Raw genomic sequence first — 27,120 nt, forward strand, 5'->3', positions numbered from 1 at the left:
CATTCTTAACTGGGACACCTTAAATTTTAAAAAAATTGAAAGAAATTGGCACCAATAAACAAGCTGAACCATGTACACACAAACAGACAGGCAAAAACATATGTCATAAGCACAATTACTGAATTACTCAATTAGTCACAACATTAAGTATCATATGCTTTAGAACACAAAACAAGGGGGGGGGGGGGGTGGGAACGCAAAACAAGCAACAACAAAACAGAAAAGATGAAATGCACTGGAGTCAACAGCCACAGCGATTGTCACACATACTCCATAAAACAAGTGTCTTGTATCGAGTGCCTGTTCCGATGAACCGTGCAGCGCGTGGGTATTTACGGGGCAAATTAAATTGCTCCAGAAATCACACAAACACCTTGCGCAAAACTTATTCTCACTCTATAACACAGTTAGACTAAGTCTCCAATTAATGCACTCAATTCTGTTTGATCTGAAGCTGGTAAATTCCCATTGCTTGACTTTCGGAACAAGACGCAGGGGGAAGTGTACGGTGTTCTCTCCCTTTGGTGTCATTTGGCCAATCAGAGCGTGTGTGACATTTCGTTACCAAGGAACCTCAGTATCATGTACTCTGATTGGTTGCATTTGAGCGTTTGTGTACACGTCATTTTCCTTATTTGGAACGACCATGTGGTTTATGTTAAGATGACACATTCAATACGGGATGTTTGAGTGCAGTGAAAATGGGTCATTTTTCTCAAACAAAAGCGTCATTAGCAGTAATTAGGGAACTTTAACACTGTTTAGACTGGTTTCGTGGAAGTGGGTCACTGTCTCTGCTTGGAACTGGAGGGCTAATTTTATACGGAGTGGCTATAACGGTACGATATCGGATATATAAAGCAAATTCGAGGGCTTAGATACTAGCGAAACGATATCGTACGCGAAGCAACTGTGAGAGCTTGGATGCTAGCGAAACGATATCGGATGGTCCAGATGCTAACGAAACGGTCGGGTTACCGTAACCACACCTATTTTTTTGTTTAGGCCTTATCGATCGTAGGATACAAGTTCAGCTTATTCAGTCTCATCATTCAGTTTTGTTAAAACTTTAGCCTTCCTGTAGCCAAGTTTGTTCGTGTCGTTAGTGTAACCGAGTGCCAATTTACTTTACTCTTTCTTACCGAGCTCAAACACTCAAGCAAACGACACAAGTTATATTACCAGGTTCTTTTATTCCATACGATGAAATGGGGAATGTGTGGGATAACGGGGGTTTACTTTCAAATACAAAACTTTCAATGTATTACTATAGGACTAAACAACTCCAAAAAAACAACGCTCTCAACTCTTCACTCTAAAACTACATTCTAAATTCTCCCTCTAAAGCTACCCTTTAAGGTGGCAAGTATAGTGGCAACAATGAAAAAATCACTTTTTTGACTTATTGCTTGTTGTATTTTTTTTTTACAAAGAGAAATCATTTTTACACCTTACTTTCAAAGGTTTTTGCTAAAAAATGAACAGTTTTCACATAGGATTTTTTTTTGTGAAGGTGGTGTGACCGAAAATCCGCCCAAAATCCAAAAAGGCGGACCCATTATTTTGTTATTATTATTGTCAGCTGGAAACGGTGGACATAATGGTCAATTCAAGGGAGATAGTCCCTGCTACTCCCTCTTCCTCTAGTGATGCAAGAGTTACTACGCCTTTGCAAATGGCTGCCGTTGTCGTGCGAAGTTTTTGTTAGCAATTTTCACTTGGATTTTACTGTTTTATAAGTGCTATCATGAGTACAGACGTAAAACGTCGTGGTCAGAAGAGAAAACAGAGAAAACCTCCACTTAATCGGTATGTACAGGCGAAAATTAGACGTCAACATGCACCAATTCACTCTGTTTCTTTTGGCGATTCCATACCTTCTTCTTCAAGTTCAACAAGTGCAATCTCAGTGTGTGATCAAGTTCAAAGTCAAAACACAAGTGCCACGCCCATCTCTCGACGCATTAAAAACGCGCAAAGACAGTCACTGCTCGCCACCCATGAAGCCCGAAAAGCAAAGAGGAACAGCAAGTGCCAAGAACTTGATGCCCAGGAGGAGGTAGAAGGGTTTCCATACCTGGGAGGGGCTTAGGCCAAAAAAAAAAATGCTTTGGTTACGGTTTCATGGCCAAAATAAATAGGGTAGGTAGGTCGATTAAACTTTTTTTTTTTTTTTTTTGGTTGGTCCCGCTTGAAATGATAAAAATATTTGTGTATGCAGGATATTCGAGGTATTTTCATATTGGTGTATTTGGAACCACAGATATTAATTACTTTTTCATGTTAAGAAAAGAAAACTGGACATACCCTTTAAACTGTATAGTGCCACTAGTGATTGAAAACTAGTCAAAATACAGTAGCTGATGATTCCTTTCTGTGAGTGCACATGCATTTTAAGGAAGGCAGACCCTACGTCACAGACTCGCTTGCAGGAGGTACAAAGGAATAACTCACGAAAGAAAGAAAGAACAAGAAGATTTATGGTTGTTTATTTCGTTAATTATCCAGCCACCATTTCTATGAACTTAAATTCGTTTCGATATTCGGTAAAAAACTGCAAATACACACAAAAAATACACATATAAGTCACAGAATATAATATCAATCCTTACAATAAATTAAACCCTGCAATAGAATACATAAACCACAATTCAACTAACATTCACGTACCTGAAAACAATGAAATAATCTACAAACATTTAATAACATACAAAAATGGCCGACAACCCTTAATCCTAAACGCCAGTCTCCAAAATTGTTAAGTAAAGAAACATACAACTGCGACAATAACAACCCCGTTTAGAACACGTACACATGACTACAATTATCAAAAAGACATAAACGATACCTTCCTAAAACTGTTGAGCTTCAAAAAGAGAAAAATAACAACACCTGCCAAAACTACTACTCACTAAACTATCGAAAACTGAGACAAACAAAACAGACAAACATTAGAAAACAACAAGTCTTAACTAACAAAAACAATATTTTTACCTTTGCGCCATCAGGCAGGGACTGTTCCTCATGAACACACAAATCCGTGGAAAACACGAGTATAAAAACACAGCGGGTTCGCTACTAAACAAAAAGCGAACTCCTCTCTCTCCAGACACAGAGACGTACTAACGAAAAAGAACAGTTTATCCTCGACATCGACTTGATATGCTAATGAGGCTAAAAACCGAAAACTACTCAAAACTAACATTTGGACACACCCAAAACAACGCTGCTATAACAAGTTCGAAAACGTTATGGCAAAAAGATATCGACAACATACCGAAATAACACCCCAAACTACGCCTGATACCTAATAACATGGACTGCACGGATCATGACAAACCAAAACAGGGTCGCCTGTTCATAACTGCGGAAAAGAGCAAGTCATAGCCGCTCAAACACGTGCTAACTAGAACTATGCCAAGTTGGTCAAAAATACAAGGTGAGCGTTAATCAAGTCTTGTGACCTTCGTGCATCCAGAAAACATAAACTACGATGCTTCGTCGAGCACACGTACGTCACGCAAATAACACGTGGACGAAACCAAAACAACAGTCACACACGAAACCGGCCGTGAGCAACGGCAGGCACACTCCCACCACAAAGCGCGCTAATGCGCTTTCAACACAACAACCATAGACCTAATATAGGTCCCTGCAACAACCAAAAACATCAAAACCGTTTTAGGGTGAAAACTTAACTCACAAAAGAATTCTACTCGTACCCACTTACAGTTGCTCAAAAACGAGACTATAAAATCGCACAAAGCATAAACTTGAAACCTGTCCAAAACTTATTTACAGTTACTCAAAAAACAAGACCACGAACACACTTGGAACGTAGATTTTGACCTTCCAAAATTACTTACAGTTGTTCAAAACATAGCTATGAACGCGCTTGGAACATAGATTCGAAAACTTCAAACTTATTTAACAAGTTTTTAGCAGTGATCCCGCTCCTTGGGGTCACCACGCTACACAGTCTATCTAGCCTTTAGCAGTGATCCCGCTCCTTGGGACCACCACACTACACACTCTAGCTAGCCGTTAGTAGTGATCCCGCTCCTTGGGACCACCACACTACACCTTCTAACTCGCCGTTAGTAGTGATCCCGCTCCTTGGGACCACCACACTACACCTTCTAACTCGCCTTCAAAAAACGTAAAGTTCTATGAACGCACTTGGAACATAGATCTATTCGAACTTTAAACTTTACAGTTGTTCAAACACGACTATGAACACACTTGGAACATAGATATGAACCTTACAAAACTTTACAGTTGTTCAAACACGACTATGAACACACTTGGAACATAGATATGAACCTTACAAAACTTTACAGTTGTTCAAAACACGACTATGAACACACTTGGAACATAGATTTGAACCTTTCAAAAACTTTACTTACAATTGCCCCAAAAACAGAATCAAACTGGGACTGTCAGAGGACTTAAAACTCAAAAAACACGACCAACGATATCACAACATCTGTCGTATCAAACATGAATAATTCAAAAAACAAAAAAATAACATGCTCTCAAAAAGACGTGCTGAACGACATCTTTATCAGGATACAAACAAAATCACCTTATCAAAAGGGAGTGAACACAAGGCTCCAATTTTCTGCAAGTTAACCCTTCAAATAAGCACCATCATACACAAAAAACAAACTTCCGTACCATGGTTATGTTTTACAAAAACAAACTTTCTATACCAAACAGCAAAAGCAAGATTCTCCACCAGACATGCAACATAAGCACAAAATTTCATTCCTGCGTTGGTCATTCATATCATAATAATCCTTAAAGTTCCGCAAGTATCGAAAAAAAACAAAAAAACAAAAAACAAAACACTCCTTAACTTATCAATGTTGTTGATCATATTTTGTTCAACACGTGTTACGCATTCACTTGCGTTCCTTATATTCACTTGTGTTCCTGTACGTCAATACCTTTACACCACCGTATTAAACGAGGACTGTCAGCTTGTGTACGGGTCGTTCTAAACACACAGCTGATGAAGTAGGGCGTCCATGCTTGTCCAACGATGAAGTACCCGTCTTAATACGCACGCTGCGCACTAAGCTATCAGTTACTGTCTGTGTCCTTGAATGGTACAAAATCTCTGTCATGCATGCAGGTCGGATGGTGCTTGGAACATGTTTCACACGTAGCCCTCTGTTTGCATTGACGAGAACGATGGTCGGAGCTCAAAAGACAGCCAAAACAGAGACCTCTTTTGAAGACAAACTCCTGACGTTCCTTGGCTGTCCCTTTCATGAAACCTCGACATGCCAAAATGTCATGACCAGAGTATCCACAGAACTCACATTTCGTTTCCGCTGACTCCCCAGACGTGGCCATAACGACCTTACTTTTGACGGGCAACTTGGCGCTGACAGACGTAGAGGGCATGATCCCGAAAACAGGGTCTGTGGCGATTTCTGCTTCGTAGGTGACGAAGGTCACGAGTTCGTCGAACGTAGGGTAACGCTGCTTGTTGAGCTTGGTGCTGACAACGTTTCTGGCCCAACGACGTACCAACCAGTCCGGTAGTTTCTCGACGATGTTCTTGAGGTAGTGTGCGTCGTTGAGGATCTCTAGGCCACCAACCTCTTTGGCGGCGACTGCACACTGCTGCAGAAAGTCAGCGAGACATCGCAAAGCAACTGGGTCCTTGGTCTTCACGACGGGCCAGTTGTCCAACTTGGTTCGGAAAGCCGTGCTGATGACGTAAGAGTTCCCAAATCGTTGTTGGAGAACAGATAGTGCCTGTTCGTATGCTCCTGTCTGACTCATGAGAAAGAAACCGTTGATTGCTTCCTTCGCGACGCCGCCTACGTAGCGCTGCAAGTAGAGCAATTTCTCGTTCGACCCTATGTTCTGTCGTTCGATGAGAAAGGAGAACGAGGCCTTCCAGGTCGGATACAACAGTGGGTCTCCAGAAAAGACACAAGGCTCCTGGAGCGGCAGTCGGTTCAACGTCAACGCCTCAGCGAGTGTTTTTGTTACCGACTCCAAGTAGGAGTCGAACTGAGACGTAGGTGAGTTGAACGATCCGCAATTGGGCATAGATGCTTGATCCTCGAACCTGACTTGGGGGTTTCTGGCTGTTCTCTCAGCGCCCTCTTGTCCAGTTGAAGCAGCGCTCGGAAACCCGATGGGCAGATGTGCGTGATCCATACGCTGTTGATGCTCAGGGATGCTGGGCAAGAAGGAGCTGAACTGATGACGTAGACAAGGATCAAGAACCTCAGTACGAGGTGTAGAGGCTGAGGGTGCGAACTCGATGTGACGGGGTGGAGTGCTAAGGCCGTAGATGTCGAACCTTCCAGTCTCGCGTGGGGCACCTGCATCCCAAGCATGATGAGGATCGGAGACGGGACGTGAGGGGGGGTAAGCAGACGTCACATTATGGGAAGGGTAAGCAGACGTCGAAGCACGAGCTGCGTGGGAGCCCGTGAGGGAGACGCCAAGGAGAGGAGCACTCGTCGTATAGGTATGATGAGTCGTAGCTCCCGCAGCGACTTGAGCAGTCATGACGAGGGGAAGTTGCGGTAGCCCCTGTAGCGTATGAGTGTCGGTGTAGGTGAAGCTGCCGTACGTCGACGAAGAAAGCGTGGTTGTGACGGTTGTCATGGAGGACGTCGTGACGGGTGTCCTTGTCGTCACGATGCTTGAAGAGGATGGGACAGCATGCTGGTCCAGCTTGATGTAGCCTCTCTGCGTGACGTGGTAGTCTCCAGTAGTGGCTGCGACCTGGGACTGCATCCTCGTAGGCTGGCTGATGGGAATGGTGGCTGGGACCCTATCATACCCTAAACCTATTTCCTGTTTAACCAACCCTGTTTGATATCCTATCAAGTCAACAGGGGTTAATTTAGGGAGAGGGTAAGGATTGTCTGCTTCTTCCAGAATCTCTAATTCCGCCAATTTTTGTTCAAGTTCAGTTTGCAATTTTACTGCCTCTATCTTTTGTAAAAGGTCTCTCTTTGCTTTGGCGTCTTTTGCTAGCTGTGCTTCGGTTCTAGCCTTCATCTGAGCCTCTTTTACTTTAGCTTCCGCCTCTTTCATTGCTTGATTTGCTTTAGCTTCTGCCTCTTCTTCCTCCCGTTGCTCCATTTCATTTTGGAGCTGTTTTACTAGGGACTGCCCCTTTGCCTCTATTTGGAGAGCAGATATTGCAACCCTAGCATATACCTTGTCCGAGGCTATAGACAAACCAGATGAGCGACTACTTGCTCTTGATTTAGTACGTCTTGACACCTGTCCATGACGCACTGTCGATCCTGCTGGGGTAACGACTGTTACAATTTTTGAGATCAGTTCGTGTGAAGCATTACGCAGGTCAGTAAAACACTCTATGAACGTGTCATCTTGGGTAAGTGTCTTTAACTTATTTGCACAAACCGACAGCTCTTCCAGTCTAGCTGAAATTCTTTCCTTCAGAGATTGTAGCACCTCTATATCTTTTTCCTCTTTGCACAGTTCAGTAGAGACTGTTGACAACAATTTGTCAAGATGAGTTCTCAAGCTAGTAAAATTTGCTTGGTTAATGCTGATAGCATGACTCAGTCCCTTTTCAGTCAAAGTTCTTTCTCGTTTGGACCGAGTTTCAGTGTTATCTTTATCCGCGATTTCTTCAACAGAAGATAGTTCTTCCCGGTCTAAAACGCTATGCTGAGCACCTAGTACAACGGGTGATGGTGCCTCATCAAAACTTAAAAGATCAAAATCTTCACTATGCTCCTTTTCAGCCATACTTTAAACAACATGAGACACGTTATGGTAAAACGACAATAATGTTCTTCAATAAAACGCAAGGTTTAAAGGACTTTGCATACGAGAGCCATCAGTCAGCCTCACTTAGGCTAGAACATTCCAAACTTAAGCAGACCGGGTTAGGGGTCTGGTTACTTTACATGAGTACGCTCTGGTCTGATCAACTTAATGTTGAGTAGAAACCCGCTGTGGTTAAGGGATTATAAAGCTTATACGTAATACCTATTCCTTATCTAAAAAGGGAGTCTATGGAGACTAACTTTTTTACTGTCTAGGAAAGGGAGTCTATGGAGACTAAGTTTTTTACTGTCTAGGAAAGGGAGTCTATGGAGACTAAGTTTTTTTACTGTGAGTGCACATGCATTTTTTGGAAGGCAGACCCTACGTCACAGACTCGCTTGCAGGAGGTACAAAGGAATAACTCACGAAAAAACGAAAGAACAAGAAAATTTATGGTTGTTTATTTGATTAATTACCCAGCCACCGTTTCTATGTTAAATTCATTTCTATAGTCGTGGTAAAAAACTGCAAATACACACAAAAAATACACATATAAGTCACAAAATATAATGTCAATCCTTACAATAAATTAAACCCTGCAATAGAATACATAAACCACAATTCAACTAACGTTCACCTGAAAACAATGAAATAATCTACGACTTGAACATTTAATAACATACAAAAATGGCCGACAACCCTTAATCCTAAACGCCAGTCTCCAAAATTGTTAAGTAAAGAAACATACAACCCCGACAATAACAACCCCGTTTAGAACACGTCCACATGACTACAATTATCGAAAAGACATAAACGATACCTTCCTAAAACTGTTGAGCTTCAAAAGAGAAAAATAACAACACCTGCCAAAACTACTACTCACTAAACTATCGAAAACTGAGACAAACAAAACAGACAAACATTAGAACACAACAAGTCTTAACTAACAAAAACAATATTTTACCTTTGCGCCATCAGGCAGGGACTGTTCCTCATGAACACACAAATCCGTGGAAAACACGAGTATAAAAACACAGCGGGTTCGCTACTAAACAAAAAGCGAACTCCTCTCTCTCCAGACACAGAGACGTACTAACGAAAAAGAACAGTTTATCCTCGACATCGACTTGATATGCTAATGAGGCTAAAAACCGAAAACTACTCAAAACTAACATTTGGACACACCCAAAACAACGCTGCTATAACAAGTTCGAAAACGTTATGGCAAAAAGATATCGACAACATACCGAAATAAATACACCCCAAACTACGCCTGATACCTAATAACATGGACTGCACGGATCATGACAAACCAAAACAGGGTCGCCTGTTCATAACTGCGGAAAAGAGCAAGTCATAGCCGCTCAAACACGTGCTAACTAAAACTATGCCAAGTTGGTCAAAAATACAAGGTGAGCGTTAATCAAGTCTTGTGACCTTCGTGCATCCAGAAAACACAACAAACTACGATGCTTCGACGATGCTTCGTCGAGCACACGTACGTCACGCAAATAACACGTGGACGAAACCAAAACAACAGTCACACACGAAACCGGCCGTGAGCAACGGCAGGCACACTTTCACTTTATACAAGTTTTCTTAAACAGAAGTCTTTCCATCAAAAAGTTGCACTCTTCGAGTACCGACTTATCAGTCGTGTTTGTTCGATATGAACGCACTTTCCGAATACGATTGCAAATGCAGACGACATCTTTTTACGTTCGCGCAACGAACGAACGCACGAGACTGACTTCCCTTGGATATGGGAGTTGTAAAAAGCGGAGTGGTGTCCCTTGTCGGGCTTGTTGTTGTCTGCTCGCCGGCGATCGATGTTTTCTCTGTGCCGTGGTGTTGTCGTTTTCGGTGGGGTTTTGTGTGTGTGTGTGGTTTTTTTTGTGTGTATGTATGTGTTTGGTTCATTTTATTTTTAGCTTTAGGACCAAAAAAAAAGTTTAGGGTCGGCCCAAAAAGTTAGGGTCGGTCGGGAAACCGTAACCAAAGCATTTTTTTTTGTTGGCCTTACTAATGATAACAGGTAGGAGCATGTATTGTGTAACCTGTGAATTCACCTCTCCGAACGTTTGTCAAAATTGACCTTTTTTTGTCCTTTTGCATGCCTAGAAACTACAAATATTAACCTATCTGCATAATATTTTGCCTGAAGCTTCAACATACTTAGGGCTAGCTTTTGTCATAGGATGTTTTGAATATCATGTATACTTTTGATGAAAATAAAAAAATAGAATTTTTTTTAATGAAAATTTAATACAAAAGCAAATATCTATTGATCAAAGGCTAAACATGATATCAAAAAAATCATATGACAAAAGCTAGCTGTTATGATGTTGTATCTGCTGAGAAAAAAAAGATAGTCAAAATATTGATTGGCTTAGACAGGGGTATGGAAAAAAGTCTGACTATTTCCGGTATATGAGGCAAGGTGCTAATTTGCATAATTTATGCAAAATCAAAATGTAGGTAATATTTTACATGAATATTGTCATTTTCTGTTAGGTACATATATTGTGCATATACACAGTAAAAATCATGAGTCTAGCTCATGTGTGTCCTCTGTAATAAAAATAAACAAAAAATATGTCAGTCACCACTGTACCTGCCACCTTAAAAACACACTAAATCCTTCCCCCAAACTACACTCTACTCTAAATCCTCACTCTCAACTTTAATCCAAAAAACCACAATGAGACTCTAATCTAAAACAAACGAAATCTAAAAAAAACAAAACCAAAAAACAATTCTTCAAAAAAAACCAAATCTACAAAAACTCTAACAAAACCTGACCAAAATCCCTCCACTAAAACTAACTGCTCCCCTCTAACGAAATCTAGTCTACGAAAACCTAACGAAACTAAAACCCATCTAGTATTGTTTTCTGTTGCATAAGTAATCTTTTTGTCATATCATTAAAACATTCAATGAGGTACATACATAATCGTACATGAGAGAGAGAGAGAGAGAGGGAGACTCGGAGAGGGAGAGAGAGAGAGATACACGGAGAGAGTGTGTGAGAGAGAGACAGAGAGAGAGAGAGACAGAGAGAGATGGCGAAAGAGAGAGAGAGAGAGAGGGGGGGGGGGGGGGGTATGGGCATGCAACAGGCCAAGGGAAAGCTGGAGATTCAAGTGGAGAATTATCAACTGTTATGTGGTCTATACAACGGTCAAATAAATGAATAATTAAGCAGAGAGATCGTTTTCAACAGAAATACCAAAGTTTGCCCGAAACAATAAACACACACACACACACACACACACACACACACACACACACACACACACACACACATCGAATTCTGTTCTTCAACAAATCTGTTTATCAGGCCATAACCTTGTACCCAAGAATGTAACAATGAAATAAAAACAACAACAAAAACAACAACAAAAATTGATGTACAAAATAATGGCTTTGTTTTGCAGGCGGAAAAGAAAATAGACAAAAAAAACAACACTTAGATGTTTACTTAAACTATCAAGCAATTTACAAATAGAAACTGGTGAAAACAATTCAAATAAATTCAATTGTAATGAATTTAATTATCCTTTTCTTTTGGAACTACATATTTATGGAAAAATGGATTCTTTTTTCAAACTAAAACTGAAGCACAAAAATAACCTTTACAACTTGATAGTGTTTACAAATGCTTAACTATCGCGACACTAGCAATCCAGTTGGATTAAAATAATAGTGTCGTTAAATAATAATCTTCCCATAAATGAACGCAAAATGAAATGGTCAACACAGATCAGCAACGATACATTTGAATAAGGAAAATTAGCTGCAGCGTGACTCTATAACAGAACAAACAAATTCAAGTTGCAAAAGTTATACCTTTGTTTCTGCTTTGCATTTTCGTTATAACCGGTTTGTTTTTAGTGATAACTAAGAACACCGCTGGCAGGGAAAAAATAAAATGTTTGTTATAACCAATATTCGTTATACCCGGTTTCGTTATAGTGACAACAAAGAACACCGCTGGCAGGGAAAAAATAAAATGTTCGTTATAATCAATATTTAGTCGCCATCTTGTTGTATGAATTACTTCCCAAAGTTGACGTCATAAGTCATAAGTTACGAAAAAGTTGGATTTGCGTCATAGTTTCGTTCTAACCGGTTCTTTTTCTGGTCTGGGAACAAGAAATGTTTTCGTTATAACCAGTTTGTTTTTAGTGATAACTAAGAACAGCGCTGGCAGGGAAAAAATAAAATGTTCGTTATGACCAATATTCGTTATAACCGGTTACGTTATAAACGATTCCGACTGTATCAGACTTTTTTTTATGCAATTACTACTGTAGATTCCAGACCAGGTAAAACAATCATTTTATATCCTTTGTCACATTTGTTTGTTTTTTATAAATCTATCTATAGCGAGTCTTGTCTCTTTGTGTCATTTAGTTATTTTCAAGAATTCTATCCTGGCAACAAAAAAAACCCCATCCCTACCTACCTATTTTGTTTAGCCATGTTATTAGAAACAGACATTTTATTTTTGTTGGCCTAAAGATCTTGAAACATTTGTTTTAATAGAGAAATAGCAAGTACAGCCATTAGCTGTGTCACTCGAATTTCTTTGTCAGGCTAAAAACGTAGCTGTTGCGTTGAAGTCTGCTGTGTGTGTCTGGGTCCAAAACAACTTTCACATTCTCATATACACTCACGTTACTCACACAAGTATGTACAATTCTACCCACACAGGGCCGGACCAAGTTCGTTTGAGGGGGAGGGGGGGTGTGGTCCAACTGAAGGCAGGGGTCCAGGGGCCGCTGAGGCCCCGGTGGGTTGCAGGGGAAACGCCCCTTTGGGGGGTCTGCGCGGCAAAGCCTCCCAGAAGCCGAGAAAATGTTGCATTTGTGAGGTCATTTTTTGGTCTTTCCTTGCAACTGGGAATCAAAATTGATGTTGTTCATAATTTGAAATAGTTTTAGAAGACCAAATAAACCAAGGGAGTTGGGGGAAGAGCTTAAAAAGTCCACATATTTTTATTTTTTTATCTCTGAGAGGTACATCGGATGGCCAGGGGGGGGGGGGGGGTCCCGGGAACCCAGGACCCCCCCCCCCCCCCCCCCCCCCCGATCCGGCCCTGCCACCGAGGCGTTCGGGGATGGGGGTCTCGCACTCGGGCGAATCACACCACAAAATACTTGTATAACGTACACAGATTTTTGGCTCACGAAGTGTAGCCTATGCGATGCTAACTTTTGTCTGTCTGTGCGTGCGTGCGTGCGTGCGTGCGTGCGTGCGTGCGTATGTATGTCTGTGGTAGAAACTTTAACATTTGAAGACGTCATATTACATTGACGTCACATTATGACGTACGAGGGTTAGACGTCACGCGATGGAATTACTGAAAGTCTCGGTGATTGTTATTTTGAGCGGGCCGAGACTATTTGGCAGTCGTGTCCATGTAAGTAGGCTACATGCAGACAGACAGATCTAGATCTAGTGTCTCGCTTTCTTGCACAGTTTCACCTATGCTCTTTCTGTGTGTGTGTGTGTGTGTGTGTGTGTGTGTGTGTGTGTGTGTGTGTGTGTGTGTGTGTGTGTGTGTGTGTGTACTGTGTGACGGAGTGATTGAGTTTGTGTTACTGTTTGTCGATTTCTTACGTAAGCCTTAAAGGCTTCGCCTCTTGTTCTATTGAAGTTGAACCAATTTGACTATTTGGCAGTCGTGTCCATGTAAGTAGGCTACATGCAGACAGACAGATCTAGATCTAGTGTCTCGCTTTCTTGCACAGTTTCACCTATGCTCTTTCTCTGTGTGTGTGTGTGTGTGTGTGTGTGTGTGTGTGTGTGTGTGTGTGTGTGTGTGTGTGTGTGTGTGTGTGTGTGTATGTGTGTGTGTACTGTGTGACGGAGTGATTGAGTTTGTGTTACTGTTTGGCGATTTCTTACGTGAGCCTTGAAGGCTTCGCCTCTTGTTCTATTGAAGTTGAACCAAAAAGCAAATTAAATCATGAATAAATCAATCAAGCAAAACTTCCACACAATGACACACTCACTCTCGGTTCAGCCACACTGCGCTCTGGGCGTGCACACTTGGCAGCACGTATACCGTTCCGACTCCGTTTGTCTTCCTGCAAGTCCAGCACAGGCACACGATTGTCCAAGAATCACAATAATCCTCGTGAATGTCACAGCAGGCATAGTAAGGTTACGTAGAAAAGTCCAAAAGGATGCGTTAATGGTGGTAATCCGGCACACACACACAAGCACTGACACACACACACACACACACACACACTGACACACACACACACACTGACACACTCCGGTTTACCTGATAAATAATGTAGCCTGTAGATTTAACGGGGAGACTGATCAGACAGGAAGAGCAATACTTTTACATTTCTGATGTTCAGCGATAAACTTGTTTTCTTCGAGAGTTCAATCTTCGTGCGATTCTGGCGCGTTGTCACCAAGAATGTTAAAAAAACAAACCAGGATATCATCATGATGCCTCTCTACAAAAACCAGGTCTAGAAACTCTTAATCTAAAGTCAGTCAGTATTAGCCTCCTCAACACAATCCTCATCTTGTCCCATACATAGTGATTTCTGCCGCCAAAGAACATATATATGTGGTTCTCAACTCACAAGACCGATTTGTCGTTGCGAAATTCAGATCTACCCCAACTACGTGCATTGATCTGAGCAATAAAATGTAGATGCGATAATCTGCAAACATCTCTTCAACACAAGCTGCATCTTGTCCCATCGTGATTTCTGTCGGCAAAGAACATGTGGTTCTCAACTCACAAGACCGATTTGTCATCTTGCAGTGTGAATTCAGATCTGCCCCAAGTAGGCCCTACGTGCAATAAAATGTAGAAGCGATAATCTGAAAAAAATCTTTTCGCGTGAACGCTGCCACGTTGTCATCAGTCCGATGTCTTTTATCCAGAGCAGGGATGAACACACTTTTTCATCAGCAGTTTGTTATGTTTATCCGCAGAGTGCTTTCCATTACTTGTCGTCTGTTTTAGATTGACTCGTTGGGTTCTTCAGCCAGGCAAGAAGTGCTTGTTTACCGGTGTCACGGCGTGAGTTTACACTGTCCTGAGTTTACGCAGTGGCCCCAATGCGCGTGCGTCGAAATATGCGTCACTTCCGCCATCGTGAATTTGCCGAACTCGAAGCCGGTTGTTTTCACTTTGAGTAAGGAAGGTGTCAATCACGTTTTTAGTGATCATAACCCGCACGATGGAACAGTTCGCTGATCAGATGCTTTCTTTGAAACATTTTCTCCGAAATCACACGCACCGAGGCAGAAACAAAATACAAACAAAAATACAGAACAGAAGAAAACAGTACAGAACCCCACCCAAAAACACCCACACACTGGGGCGCATGCGGCGACTCTGGGAACCAAGGATGAGAGAGAGTAAACGTTCATTCAAGTTTATGTTAACACATTTACAATTTGCTATTTCTCTCTTTATTTTGATTATCACGATAATTCATTTATCATCACTGCAACAAACAACACTCAAGTCAACTCAAACCCAGACGCAAGACAAGTATCCATTTTGATTTTGGCAACTAGAGGAAGCATTTCTGATTCCGAACATATCCAGCTTTATGTGTGGTTTTTTTTAAACACAAACATGAAAAAGGTGACTAAAACAATCTCTACGAGGGAGCACAAAACCATCGATTCCCACTATTCTAAAATTCAAATCTAATCTAAATTTGTTGAGAAAAAAATCTACACCTTTTCTTCCAACACTCGCAGACCACTGACAAACACAAACCCATCGATTTCCCACTGAATTCTTTGATACAGTGGCGAACCGGCGCGATCGGCGAAACAAAGACGGTCACCGTGGCAACCTCAAAAATGCTTTGGTAAATTCACATCATCATAAGCGTCGTGAATTTGGTCAGGAAGTGACGTATATTTCGACGCATGCGCATTGGGGCCACAGCGTAAACTCAGGACAGTGTAAACTCACGCCGTGACACCGGCACGTTCTCACGCACGACATGTCGTAAATGCAAGTTCTGACGATTGTTTTTTATTGCACTGATAGAGAATGTCGATAGTTGTAAAATTCTGCCATTTCCTAATGTTTATTTCATTATTTTGCATACGGATATGGCTAATAAGTGGATAATCTGTTACGACACGAAACGCGTTCTAAATCCGGGAAGGGAGGCTACTCCAGCGTACTTTCAGGTGTGTCCTGCACTACAGCCATAAGAATGGCGGCAGTGCAACATACGGAAGATCTCCACATATTTAGGCTAAATGCTATGTGCAGAATTTGTGGCAGAAGATCAACGGCAGCGAAGGACAAACAACATATCATTAGACATTGCAAAAACTATGCATCAGTGTTGTTTCAGTTTCACGGTATTCAAGTTTCTGAAGAAGCTAATGGCACCACTTTCTCAAGTACATTGTGTGCAACATGCTCTTCTCGTCTCAGCCAACAAAAAAAACCTAACATTCCACCTCAAGGACTCTCAAAAGCAATGCATAGTAACATTGAAAAAACAAAAGTGATGTGGACACAATACAACGCCAAAGTGGAAGTAGCTGACTGTAGTGTATGTAAAACGTTTGCCGAACAAATGGCCGGTTGTCGTAGAAAAACAAAAAAAGTCAGACTCAGAGAGCTGCAACGAGAAGAGCAGCGAGTAATTGCCGAACAGCGTCGCCATGACAACCGCCAGGAGAACAGATTTCAACATGTGTCTCGCGTCCACGTTGAGCCCAGACCTCTACAGCAACCTGTTGGACAAATTGGTCTCTCCACCACTACACCTATTGGGCAAATTCTTCAGGACCCTTGTCTCACCACCACCACACCCCATGCTGTAGCCAGGAGTGGGCAAACAGCGTGTGACCCTCCAGTGGGCTATGCACATCTCACCACTACCAGTACCCCACACCAGCCTCAAACAGCGTGTGACCCGCCAGTGGGCTATGCACATCTCACCACTACCACACCCCATGCTGTAGCCAGGAGTGGGCAAACAGCGTGTGACAACTTAGACAACTCAAGTGCAAAACAAAGAAGTCCGCGTTTCAACATTGAAGTGGGAGGTGACGAAAGTACAAAAAAGGACATTCTGGATTTACTGAAAGAAGTCAAACACCATCTGAAGGAGCGATTTTCTGGAACACAAGCAACAACGGCAGATGCGCTGTACCAGTGCATGCAGCATTATCTGAAGGTAAATTATGCAGTTCTTTCTCAGTAGGCAGCCCAGAGATCCCTAAGGCCAAAAAAAAAATTGTCTGTTTCTGGTAACATGGCTAAAAAAATAGGGTCGGTAGGTAGGGATTTTTTATTTTTTTTATTCTTTTTTTTTTATACCCCAAATGTAGACCAATAAAACTAACTTTAAAAATCGCGCAAAGAGACTGGATTCACTATACATAGAGACAAGACACTCAACACATTTATAAATCGTCAGCGGACTTTCGTTTTCACACGTTTTTGTTGTTCATTTTCTCACCCTCACCCTGTCCTTTACCACAAACAACAACAACAAAAAATGTTGAGTTTGGAAAAAAAAGTTTAGGGTCGGCGCCGAAATTTAGGGTCGGTCGGGTGACCAGAAACAGACAATTTTTTTTTTGTGGCCTAAGTACCTCTCCCAAAGATGGTACTTTTCCGCAAAATTTTCAGTTTCAAGTTGTTAGGACAACTTCTTTTGAGAGTGTGATTTTGTAGAGGTTATTTTGGGGAAACTGAAAGGTAGCCTCGTCAGGGGACAACTATTCAAACCCATATCCTCATCATTTTGTTTCTCGATTGAGAGTAATCATTTATAGATGACTATTATTCATTTCCCTTGTTGGGGTGTACTTGGATGTAACGTAAAGGTACTGGTGGTTTATTAGGCCTAAAAAAAAAAAGAAGTGTGGTTAAGGTAACCCGACCTACCCTATTTTTAGGGGCCGACCCTATAACTTTTTATTACATAATTTGTCAAAACAAACAAAAAAACCAAGAAAACGAGTACAGAAAACGCAATGAAAGCGAAAGCGCTCGAGTCACACACTTATTTCCCTGTCAAGTAGGTTTAATTTGTACACATTAGAAAAAAAACTATAAAAAAAAAAATGATTGCCTACCTTCCCACCCTATTTTTGGGGGTTATGTTACCGTAACCACCCCTATTTATTTTTTTTGGCCTTACCCAAATGTCCTCATAGTGACTGAGGCTCATATGAGGCTCAGTGATTCGTGTATTTGTTTGTTCAGCCCATTTCATTCTTGTGTTTAATCACAAATCAAAACAATAAAAATAATCATTTATGTATGATTTATGGTGGAATTTCCTCCATGGTGTGTACTAGGATGGTCGTATAATAACGGGTTATATTTCCCCGTATGTGTACAATGCGTACAGGTTCATTGGAGGGAAGGTGTTGTGGTTGTTTGTTTGGTTTAGCAACAAGACAATTCATCCCTTTTTGGAAGATGAGGGTGGGCAGACCGAGTTGTAGGTTCGAGACAATAGATTGACTATTGTCGTTTAGGCAGCTTAGGGATTCTGTATCGGTTCGCTGAGTGGTCGTGTGGCCGTTTTCGCTGTTGGTTACGGCGCTCGTGCCTTTCCCTGTCCTCCTCGTAGGTACGGTGGCATTGTACTGCAGTTTGTTCCTCTTTGGTGGATTTCTGCAGGCCGAGTTTCAGCATGTTGAGGGCTTCTTCGTCTTTATCCGCGATGGCGAAGGCCTCATCGCGGAGACATTTGATGGTGTCCGTTTCCTTTTCAATTTCCGCCTCAATGATTTCGGCGAACTGGAGGGATATTTTGTTTTCCCTTATGGTATCCTGAAACTGATAGATCTCTAAGCTCGTGTATTCTGGCAGTAGAGCCGTTCAATGCTGGGTTGAACTCAGTGGTCCGGAAGGGTACGCACCGGTCCTTCTCGATTGCGAGAATAAGCGATTGCTTTGCAGTGGTAAGACTCATTCTGCATTTGAAGGTTTCCTGCAGTTTGTCCAAGATGGGGATCACCCTTTCTTTGGCTGGTTTCAGGTTAACCTGTATGGCTTGGGCGGGAGCGGTTGCGTCCGCAGGTAACAGGCTTATTTCGAGGATGCTGTCATGTTCTTTCGAGATGTGGGAGTTGAGTTCCATCTCCCTGGCGGCGTGGTATTGGCTGGCGTTGATGGTAGAATCCTCTTCTTCTTCCAACGAGAAGTTGAATTGAGTTTCAGCAATCTCCATATTGAAGTTGGTGGTGGCCATTTTGCGAAAGGGTGGTGTAGATGAAGGAGCGTAGTGGGAAAGCGTGGTAGGTCTCGGAATCAGGAGAAACTCGTGATGTGGTCAAATAGTTGTTTTAATAGACAATCTCGTCAGAGTTGTTCTGCGATCTTATTGGTGAGGCCAAGTTCCGCTCGTGGGTTGCTGGTTTGTGTAGATGCGGGATAAGTGTGTGTCAATCAAAGCTCCGGTGGCTGGGCGTAGCGTCAGTCTTTGATACGTGTAGTGGGGTTCTATTGGCGTGGTGGGCGGAGTTGCCGTGGGGGTAGGGGTGATTGCTGGGCGCGAAACTGCGTCCCTCCCTCTCCGTTGCGGCTGAGTGATTGTGTTGCGTGTCGATTCATTCGTGTTATCAGCACTATTGATCAGTAAAGAACCGATGGGCTGCTTTTACCTTCACCGTTTGTTGGTGTAACACTTATGTTTTTTCGTAGCTTTTTATATTTAGTCAAGTTTTGACTAAATTTTTTTTTTTTTTTTTTTTTTTCCTTACACCTGTTCCTTGTCCCGGTGTGCACTCACGCCGCCCCATCCCTGCACTCACTGTTCCATTCCACATCTGAATTTCGTTCCGCTGCCAGACTTGTCGATTTTACAGACGCTCCAGGGAGGGATGTCGGGTCGTTGCGGTAGGCTACCCTCGGAAGATGACACTGCACTTCTGCTGAGTCACTTCGACGGTACGGTGTTCAGTAGTGGGTCTGTCCCGAGCTAACGGACGCAGCCCACTACCTACTATGCCCCCTACTAACGACATTGACAGCTAAGTCGCGGAGCCAGACTGAGTGAGGGTCCCCTCCAGAGAGCAGACCGCCACCACGTCCCTCTGTCGACCCCCCAGAACGTCACACGTTGAGGACTGACAGCAGAAGTACTATTCAGGGAAGGATCGAACAGGAGCACTGAGACCAAGGTCACCATGAGAGCTCCGGGCATGAAGGGCCACAAGAGCAAGGACACTTTATAATTTTGGATGATTAATGAGATGAGGATGATTATAATGATGATGCTATGGATTTCCAATTTGGTTTGAGACTACGTGACAGGGCAGCACTCTACGCTTACTGTCATAATATATCCTGGTGTCAACCAGGCCCGAGAACTGCCGCACCTGCGGTGTTGGTCAGGTAAACAGAACCTGAGCACCCTCAAAGTCGCATTCGTTAAGTGAATGACACTCGGCTGTGTGATTCCAGCCTTCCCATAGGAACCATAGCACTTCCACTCTGGGTAGGAGCCGACCGTAGCCCGAAAAACCCACATGACCCTGATGGGATTCGAACCCACGACCTCCCGGCCCACAGCCCGATGCGCTAACCACTAAATATTTTAACATCGAGGGGGAATCGAAACGAGGGTCGTGGTGTATGTGTGTGCGTGCGTGTGTGCGTGCGTGTAGAGCGATTCAGACCAAACTACTGGACCGATCTTTATGAAATTTGACATGAGAGTTCCTGGGTATGATATCCCCGAACTTTTTTTTCTTTTTTTGATAAATTGTCTTTGATGACGTCATATCCGGCTTTTCGTGAAAGTTGAGGCGGCACTGTCACGCCCACATTTTTCAACCAAATTGGTTGAAATTTTGGTCAAGTAATCTTTGACGAAGCCCGGACTTCGGTATTGCATTTCAGCTTGGTGGCTTAAAAATTAATTAATGACTTTGGTCATTAAAAATCTGAAAATTGTAAAAAAAAATAAAAATTATAAAACGATCCAAATTTACGTTTATCTTATTCTCCATCATTTGCTGATTCCAAAAACATATAAATATGTTATATTCGGATTAAAAACAAGCTCTGAAAATTAAATATATAAAAATTATTATCAAAATTAAATTGTCCAATCAATTTAAAAACACTTTCATCTTATTCCTTGTCGGTTCCTGATTCCAAAAACATATAGATATGATATGTTTGGATTAAAAACACGCTCAGAAAGTTAAAACAAAGAGAGGTACAGAAAAGCGTGCTATCCTTCTTAGCGCAACTACTACCCCGCTCTTCTTGTCAATTTCACTGCCTTTGCCATGAGCGGTGGACTGACGATGCTACGAGTATACGGTCTTGCTGAAAAATGGCATTGCGTTCAGTTTCATTCTGTGAGTTCGACAGCTGCTTGACTAAATATTGTATTTTCGCCTTACGCGACTTGTTTCATTCTCTCCGTGATTTCCGTGACTGTTGTTATGACTTATGTCAGGGGGGTATGTCTTTTCACACACACACAGTCACAAATCTTCAGTACTAGCACCGAAACCCGTTATCCGTAGCGTATGGTTTCACAGCTGACGAGGACCGGGCGCAGCGCAGCTGTGTTATCTTCTCACGCTTAAGTGACCACAGTGGTCAAAAATAGACAGCTCTGGCAGTTGAGAGTAACGCGAGACCTGCCACTCAGCCACCAATCCCAGGAAAGAGGCTCGGCCTATACCCATGGGTATTCTGGCCTGTTGGACCTCGGCCTTTAAGCTCGCTTGCCTGTTACACCCAACTGCTTGGGCGCTATACTGAGACCTGTTTACCCTCCCGGATTGTCCGGAATTATTACGGATTTGGGGTCTAAATTCCGGTATTACTGAAATCTACCGAAAATTCCGCAAATTGCGGTCGAGAGAACTTTTTTCGTGCGTGAAAATTCGAAGTCGATATTGTGGTAGACTTTTCTGCGCATGTGCACAGCATGGTATTTGTCGGATTCGGCGGTTTTGAGATCGACATTGGTCCGAAGGGTAATATAGGGCCGATCTCTGTGGGGACGAAATGCCAACCAAAAAAGCGAAAGTTGTACAGAAATATCGGCAAAACTATTAAGTCAAGTGGCGGTGTCTGGTGAAGTTTAAGAAGAGCGAACCACATTCATTTTGGTGATCGACTTGAGATCAGTGCAACAACAAAGCTAGTCAGTTAGAATATGAGTCACGTCGCGGCACGTGTCCCGAGCAGCATTAGTTTTAACAAAATGCAGTACACAAATGAACATGGAAACAAACAAAAACACGAAATTATGTTTGGCAAAACATGAGCCTGCTTCGCATCGAGGTTATTTGACCTAGGTCTCTACTTCCACAGAATCTCCCAGACCTGCGAACCGATCTCTCACTACGGTCAATCGCGCCAGAGACATAGATGTAGGTCTATGGTCGCACTCATCAGAGACTTGCGCTGTTGCCGAAATTCAAGTCTTTCTGAGTCTAAAACTGATCTCCATTAATATTTCTCCAATATAGCAAAGATCACAGTTCTTTGAATAGAAAAACTTACAACAAAATGTTTAAATGAAATAAACGAATCGGTCCTCTAAAATTAAAGGTAGCTTCTGGTGAGAGTTATTATAATAATAATAATAAAGTGTATTTATATTGCGCCTATCCCTTACAAAAAACAAAAATATTTGGCTCTAAGCGCATTACAACATGTGAAGGACTTGGTACAATCAAGTCTGACAAGTACAACAGCACAATATACAGTCGGTCTCTTAGGTAAAAGCAGCTTCGACAGTTAAACACTTCTACTAAAAGATCCTCTAACAATTTACAAACATAGTTAAAGAACATCGAGTTAATAGGAATTAAAAAAAAAGGTTCTTATAATAAAACTATCTAGCGAACGACGAAGAAGAAGAAGAATAAAACTATCAATGTCAATGTATAACAAGTCATTCAACGTAAATGGCCAAAGAACAACAATAAAACAATGGTGATAAAACAGTTATACTCAATGGCTAATAACGAGGCAGAGTTAAATAGTATCGACACAAGATTAAAACAAAACATATTTCTGGAGACGAATTAACAACAATAAAGCAATGGTGATAAAACAGTTTTACTCAATGGCTAATAGCGAGGCAGAATTAAATAGTATCGACACAAGATTTAAACTAAACATATTCCTGGAGACGCATTTAATAATTATACATGTATCAAATAATCAATGTACAAAATACAGCCCTCGCAAGCAACCCGCCCCCAGCCGGCCCACAGCGCGCTACGATGGCAAGCGACCCCTCTCCTTAATGTGGCAAATACTGAACAGTGCACACAACCAATTACTCGCATATACTCGTGTCGCTCACTCGCACACACACACAAACACACACACGGACAACATCGAATCACTCGCACAGGCTAGGGGTTGAAGTATTCCCGGAAGAGGTGTGTTTTTAGAGAGGACTTGAAGGAAGGGAGAGAGGTAGAAAGGCGGACAGACATGGGCAGAGAGTTCCAAATAGAGGGAGCTGTGTAGGTAAAGGCGCGCTTGCCGAAAGCGTTCAGTTTGACGCGTGGGACAACAAGGTGCCCTGCGTCAGCGGATCTGAGGTTGCGTGTGGGGACGTGTGGCTTTAAGAGCGAAGACAGGTAAGAAGGGGCAGAGTCTTGAAGGCTACGGTAACACAGGGTAGCTATTTTATATGTAATGCGTGCTTTGATTGGTAGCCAGTGAAGGGTCATGAGGAGAGGGGTGACATGGTCGCGCTTGCGCTTGCGCAGCACAAGACGTGCTGCATTGTTCATGATGCGCTGTAGGCGGTCTAGCTTGGCGTCTGGGAGGCCGGCTAGGAGCGAGTTGCAGTAATCCAGTCTCGACAAAATAAAAGCCGAAACCAGTGTCTTGGTTGCGTCGAGGGAAAGAAGGTGTCTGATTTGGCTAATCCTCCGCATTTCAAGAAAGGCGGTTCTGCAGAGTGAGTTGATGTGGGCGTCCATTGACAGGTTACTGTCAAGGTGGACACCCAGGTTTTTTACTTTGGTGCTGAATGTGACTGTGGTATCAGAAAGGGTAAGACTGGATGTTTCTGAAAGAAGCTTTAACTTTGATTGTTTGCCAACTGGCATGATCTCTGTCTTATCATCATTCATCTTGAGCTTGTTGACTGTCATCCACTGTTTGATGGAATCGCTGCATGATTCTATTGACTGCACTAACTCTGTAAACTGTTTGGTGTGTGCGGATTTTTGTAGTTGAGTGTCGTCTGCGAACATGTGGTACAGGACATTGTGGTGCTTTATGACTTTGCTTAACGGCTGCATGTACATAGTGAATAACACTGGGCCTAACACAGATCCTTGTGGGACACCATACTTTAATATGGTGTCCTCGGAGTGCTTATTCTGGATCACAACAGCCTGAGTGCGTCCAGTCAGGTAGGAGCAGAACCACCCCAGAGCCGTGCCTGTTATGCCGAATGTGGTGTTCAACCTTGCCAGCAGTATATCGTGGTCAAGGGTGTCGAACGCTGCGGATAGGTCCAACAGGGCCAGAAGCGAAACAGAGCCGCTGTCACAAGCAGTGAGAAGATCATTCGCTACCTTAAGTAGGGCTGTTTCAGTGCTGTGATCTGCGCGGTAGGCGGACTGTAATGGTTCAACCATACCTGTCTTAGCGAGATGCTCTGACAATTGGGCCAAAACAACTTTTTCAAGGACTTTCGAAACAAAAGGCAAATTGGAGACAGGGCGGTAGTTCTTGAAAGTGTTGATGTCAAGGTTAGCTTTTTTCAGGAGGGGAGTGACTACTGCATGCTTAAAAGAAGGGGGTACTTGACCGGATGTGAGGGATTGATTTATGATGTCAGTAATGACAGGGAGTAATTCCTCTAGACACTCATTTAATAGCTCTGAAGGAATTGGGTCGAGAATACAGGATTTGGGTGGAGCTTTTTCAATGATCTTCTTCACTTGTTCTTTAGTGACAGGAGAAAAATCGGTGAGGTGGGCGCCGTGAAATGGCGCATGCTCTGGATGCCCAGGAGCAGCATCAAGCTCGACTCGGATCTTCTCGATTTTTTCGGCAAAAAAGTCCCCAAACTTATCTGGAAGGTCATCAAGAGGGACGGAGTTTGGTAGCTTTTTATTTTGAACTTTACCGAGGAGCTGCCCTGTGATCAGAAAGAGTTCTTTGCTGGAGGTGCTGTTCTCGATTTTCTGAGAAATAAACTGGTGTCTGTTCTTATCCACCATCTCTTTGACGGCCTCTCGGTGAAAAGTAAAGATTTGCCTGTGGACCGTGAGAGCCGATTTCCTCCACTCTCTCTCAGCACGACGCCGATCTTGCTTGGCTGTGGAGACCTCCGGCGTAAGCCAAGGTGCCGAGGGTCTGTCGGTGACTGTGCGTGTGGTGAGAGGGGCGTGCTTGTCCAGAATCCGGCGCAGGTCGCTGTTGTAGCTGGACACGAGGTCATGTCTGTCTAACTGGAGTGCTCTGACGTCATCCTTCAGTGCTGCCATGTCGATCCGCTTCATGTTGCGCGAGGTGACGACTCGTCTGGCAGGGCCTGGCTTCTGAAGGTCGAAGCTGAAAGAAATGACGAAGTGGTCGGAGATCAGCATGTCCTGCACAATCAGGTCTGAGACGCCGACGTCCCCGCCGACCACCACCCAGTCAAGGGTGTGTCCACGACGATGCGTCGGCCTGTCTACCAGCTGGGACAAGTTGAGAGTGGGGAGCAGTGTTTTCAGCGTGTTAGCGTTCAAGTCCGACTGTGAATCATAATGAAGGTTGATGTCTCCGACAACTACAAGATTACAGTGCAAATTGGCGTATTCGTCTAAAAGCTCTGTGAACTCAGCCAAAAACTGCGGAGTAGATAGTTTGTTCTTTTTATTGGGGGGAGGGCGGTATACACAAAGAAATGTGAGGTCTTGATTGCAATGACGGATTTTAGTCTTGCACAGTTCAAACGAAAGAAAATCAAACCGTTCAAGCGAAATGTCTACGCAGTCGCGCAATGAAGTGCGATAGAGCACGGCCAGACCACCACCCGCGCCAGTCAGACGTGGGCAGGAGTGGAGGTTGAAGCCCGGGGGAGTCATCGCTTGCATCAGGGGCTCGTCGCCGACCTCTCTAAACCAAGTCTCTGTTATGAAGACTAAGTCCGCTTGGCTATCGTGTATCAGGTCCGCTAGCTCGGTCGTTTTGTTGCGGCACGACTGGGCGTTCAGGTAGCACACCTTGAAGTGTTTGGAATCATCCCCCTGCTTTGTGGGGAGTGTGCGTTTGATACTAACTAGATTTGATCTGTTAATACATTTTTGGCTATGTGCCACGGCTCGTGTGCCTGTGGATGCGATAGTTTCTATTTTCATTGTCTTTGGAACGTGTGTGATGTCAGGTTGGTTTATCTGAATCATGTTGGATAGGTTACGCTTAGATTGTCTTTGATACAAGTGCATGCCATCGTTAAAACACATGGTACTGTCAGGCGCCTGTGCAACACTCGTAATGACTGGAATGTGTTTCTGTCGTCTGCTACCGGCCCGTACCCCTCTCACCGTTTTTCCAGGAACTATTCCAAGCTGTCGGCACCGCTGAAGCACAACCGGAGACAACCGTAGCGACGCATAGGGTCGGGGCCCGGTGGTCAGTGCCACTGCACAACACTCAGCGACGTTCACAAGCATGGCTGTCGAGTGGACAGGCCTACTGTCACTGTCACACCGCGTCAACACAATGGCCGACAGAGAGGCCGCGGCAAACAGACACTTGTAGACGGCGATCAGCATAGCAAAAACACTCAAAACTTATATCCGATTGAAAAGGAGAAGAAGACGCAGACACCGGTCCAAACACATAGATCCTTGGATGGTTAAGAATGACTAAAATACTAGTTAATTGAACAAAGTGTGGAGACGAAGAAAAGCTGCTGGTAAGGCGCTGAACATCGCTCACTATTATGACTGGTTTTAATGCAGGATCACTGGATGTCTGATGTGACAGAATGTAAGGTGGTTTTGTTCACATGCATCTTGACTGTAAATAGTCCAAGGGCGGAGTAGAGGGGTGGGGGGTGGGGGGGATGTTACAGGGGTTCCGCCCCCCCCCCCCCCCCTTGCTGTCAAAAAAGCAACAAAAAACACAAAAATTCAATCTGTGGAGAAAAAAACCCATTTTCTGTCTGTGAAATTTTTGTTGTCGGGAGTATAGATATCAATGAAGATAAATTGCCATTATTTAATACTAACTTTAAAAGAAATAATGAGTGGCTGCTGACACCAGTTTATCATGTTTAAAATCAAGGATAAGCCACAAATTGTTAATAAAATAGCTAAAATTCTTCAGCCAGACCCCCCAACCCCTGGACCCCAGGTTGT

General features: G+C 43.1%; 1 protein-coding gene and 1 long non-coding RNA gene across 3 annotated transcripts in view; both read left to right on the top strand.

Moving 5' to 3' along the window:
* The window catches only part of LOC138976765 (uncharacterized), a 103,708-nt gene that overhangs the window by 48,106 nt on the left and 28,482 nt on the right, over positions 1–27,120 (top strand). The gene's annotated exons all lie outside the window — the stretch shown is intronic.
* Positions 780–27,120, top strand: part of LOC138976755 (uncharacterized) — a 45,334-nt gene continuing 18,993 nt past the window's right edge. The window contains exons 1-2 of one of the 2 annotated variants that reach the window (XM_070349644.1): positions 780–2,059; positions 16,061–16,979. In XM_070349644.1, the coding sequence (XP_070205745.1) occupies positions 1,812–2,059; positions 16,061–16,979 (1,167 nt within the window). In that variant the 5' untranslated portion in view covers positions 780–1,811. Of the gene's footprint in view, positions 2,060–15,723; positions 16,980–27,120 lie in introns of those variants that run through there. The other variant, XM_070349645.1, reaches the window with a different exon arrangement.

The sequence above is a fragment of the Littorina saxatilis genome, linkage group LG9 (genome assembly GCF_037325665.1).
Source record: "Littorina saxatilis isolate snail1 linkage group LG9, US_GU_Lsax_2.0, whole genome shotgun sequence".
Taxonomy (NCBI): Eukaryota; Metazoa; Mollusca; class Gastropoda; order Littorinimorpha; family Littorinidae; genus Littorina; species Littorina saxatilis.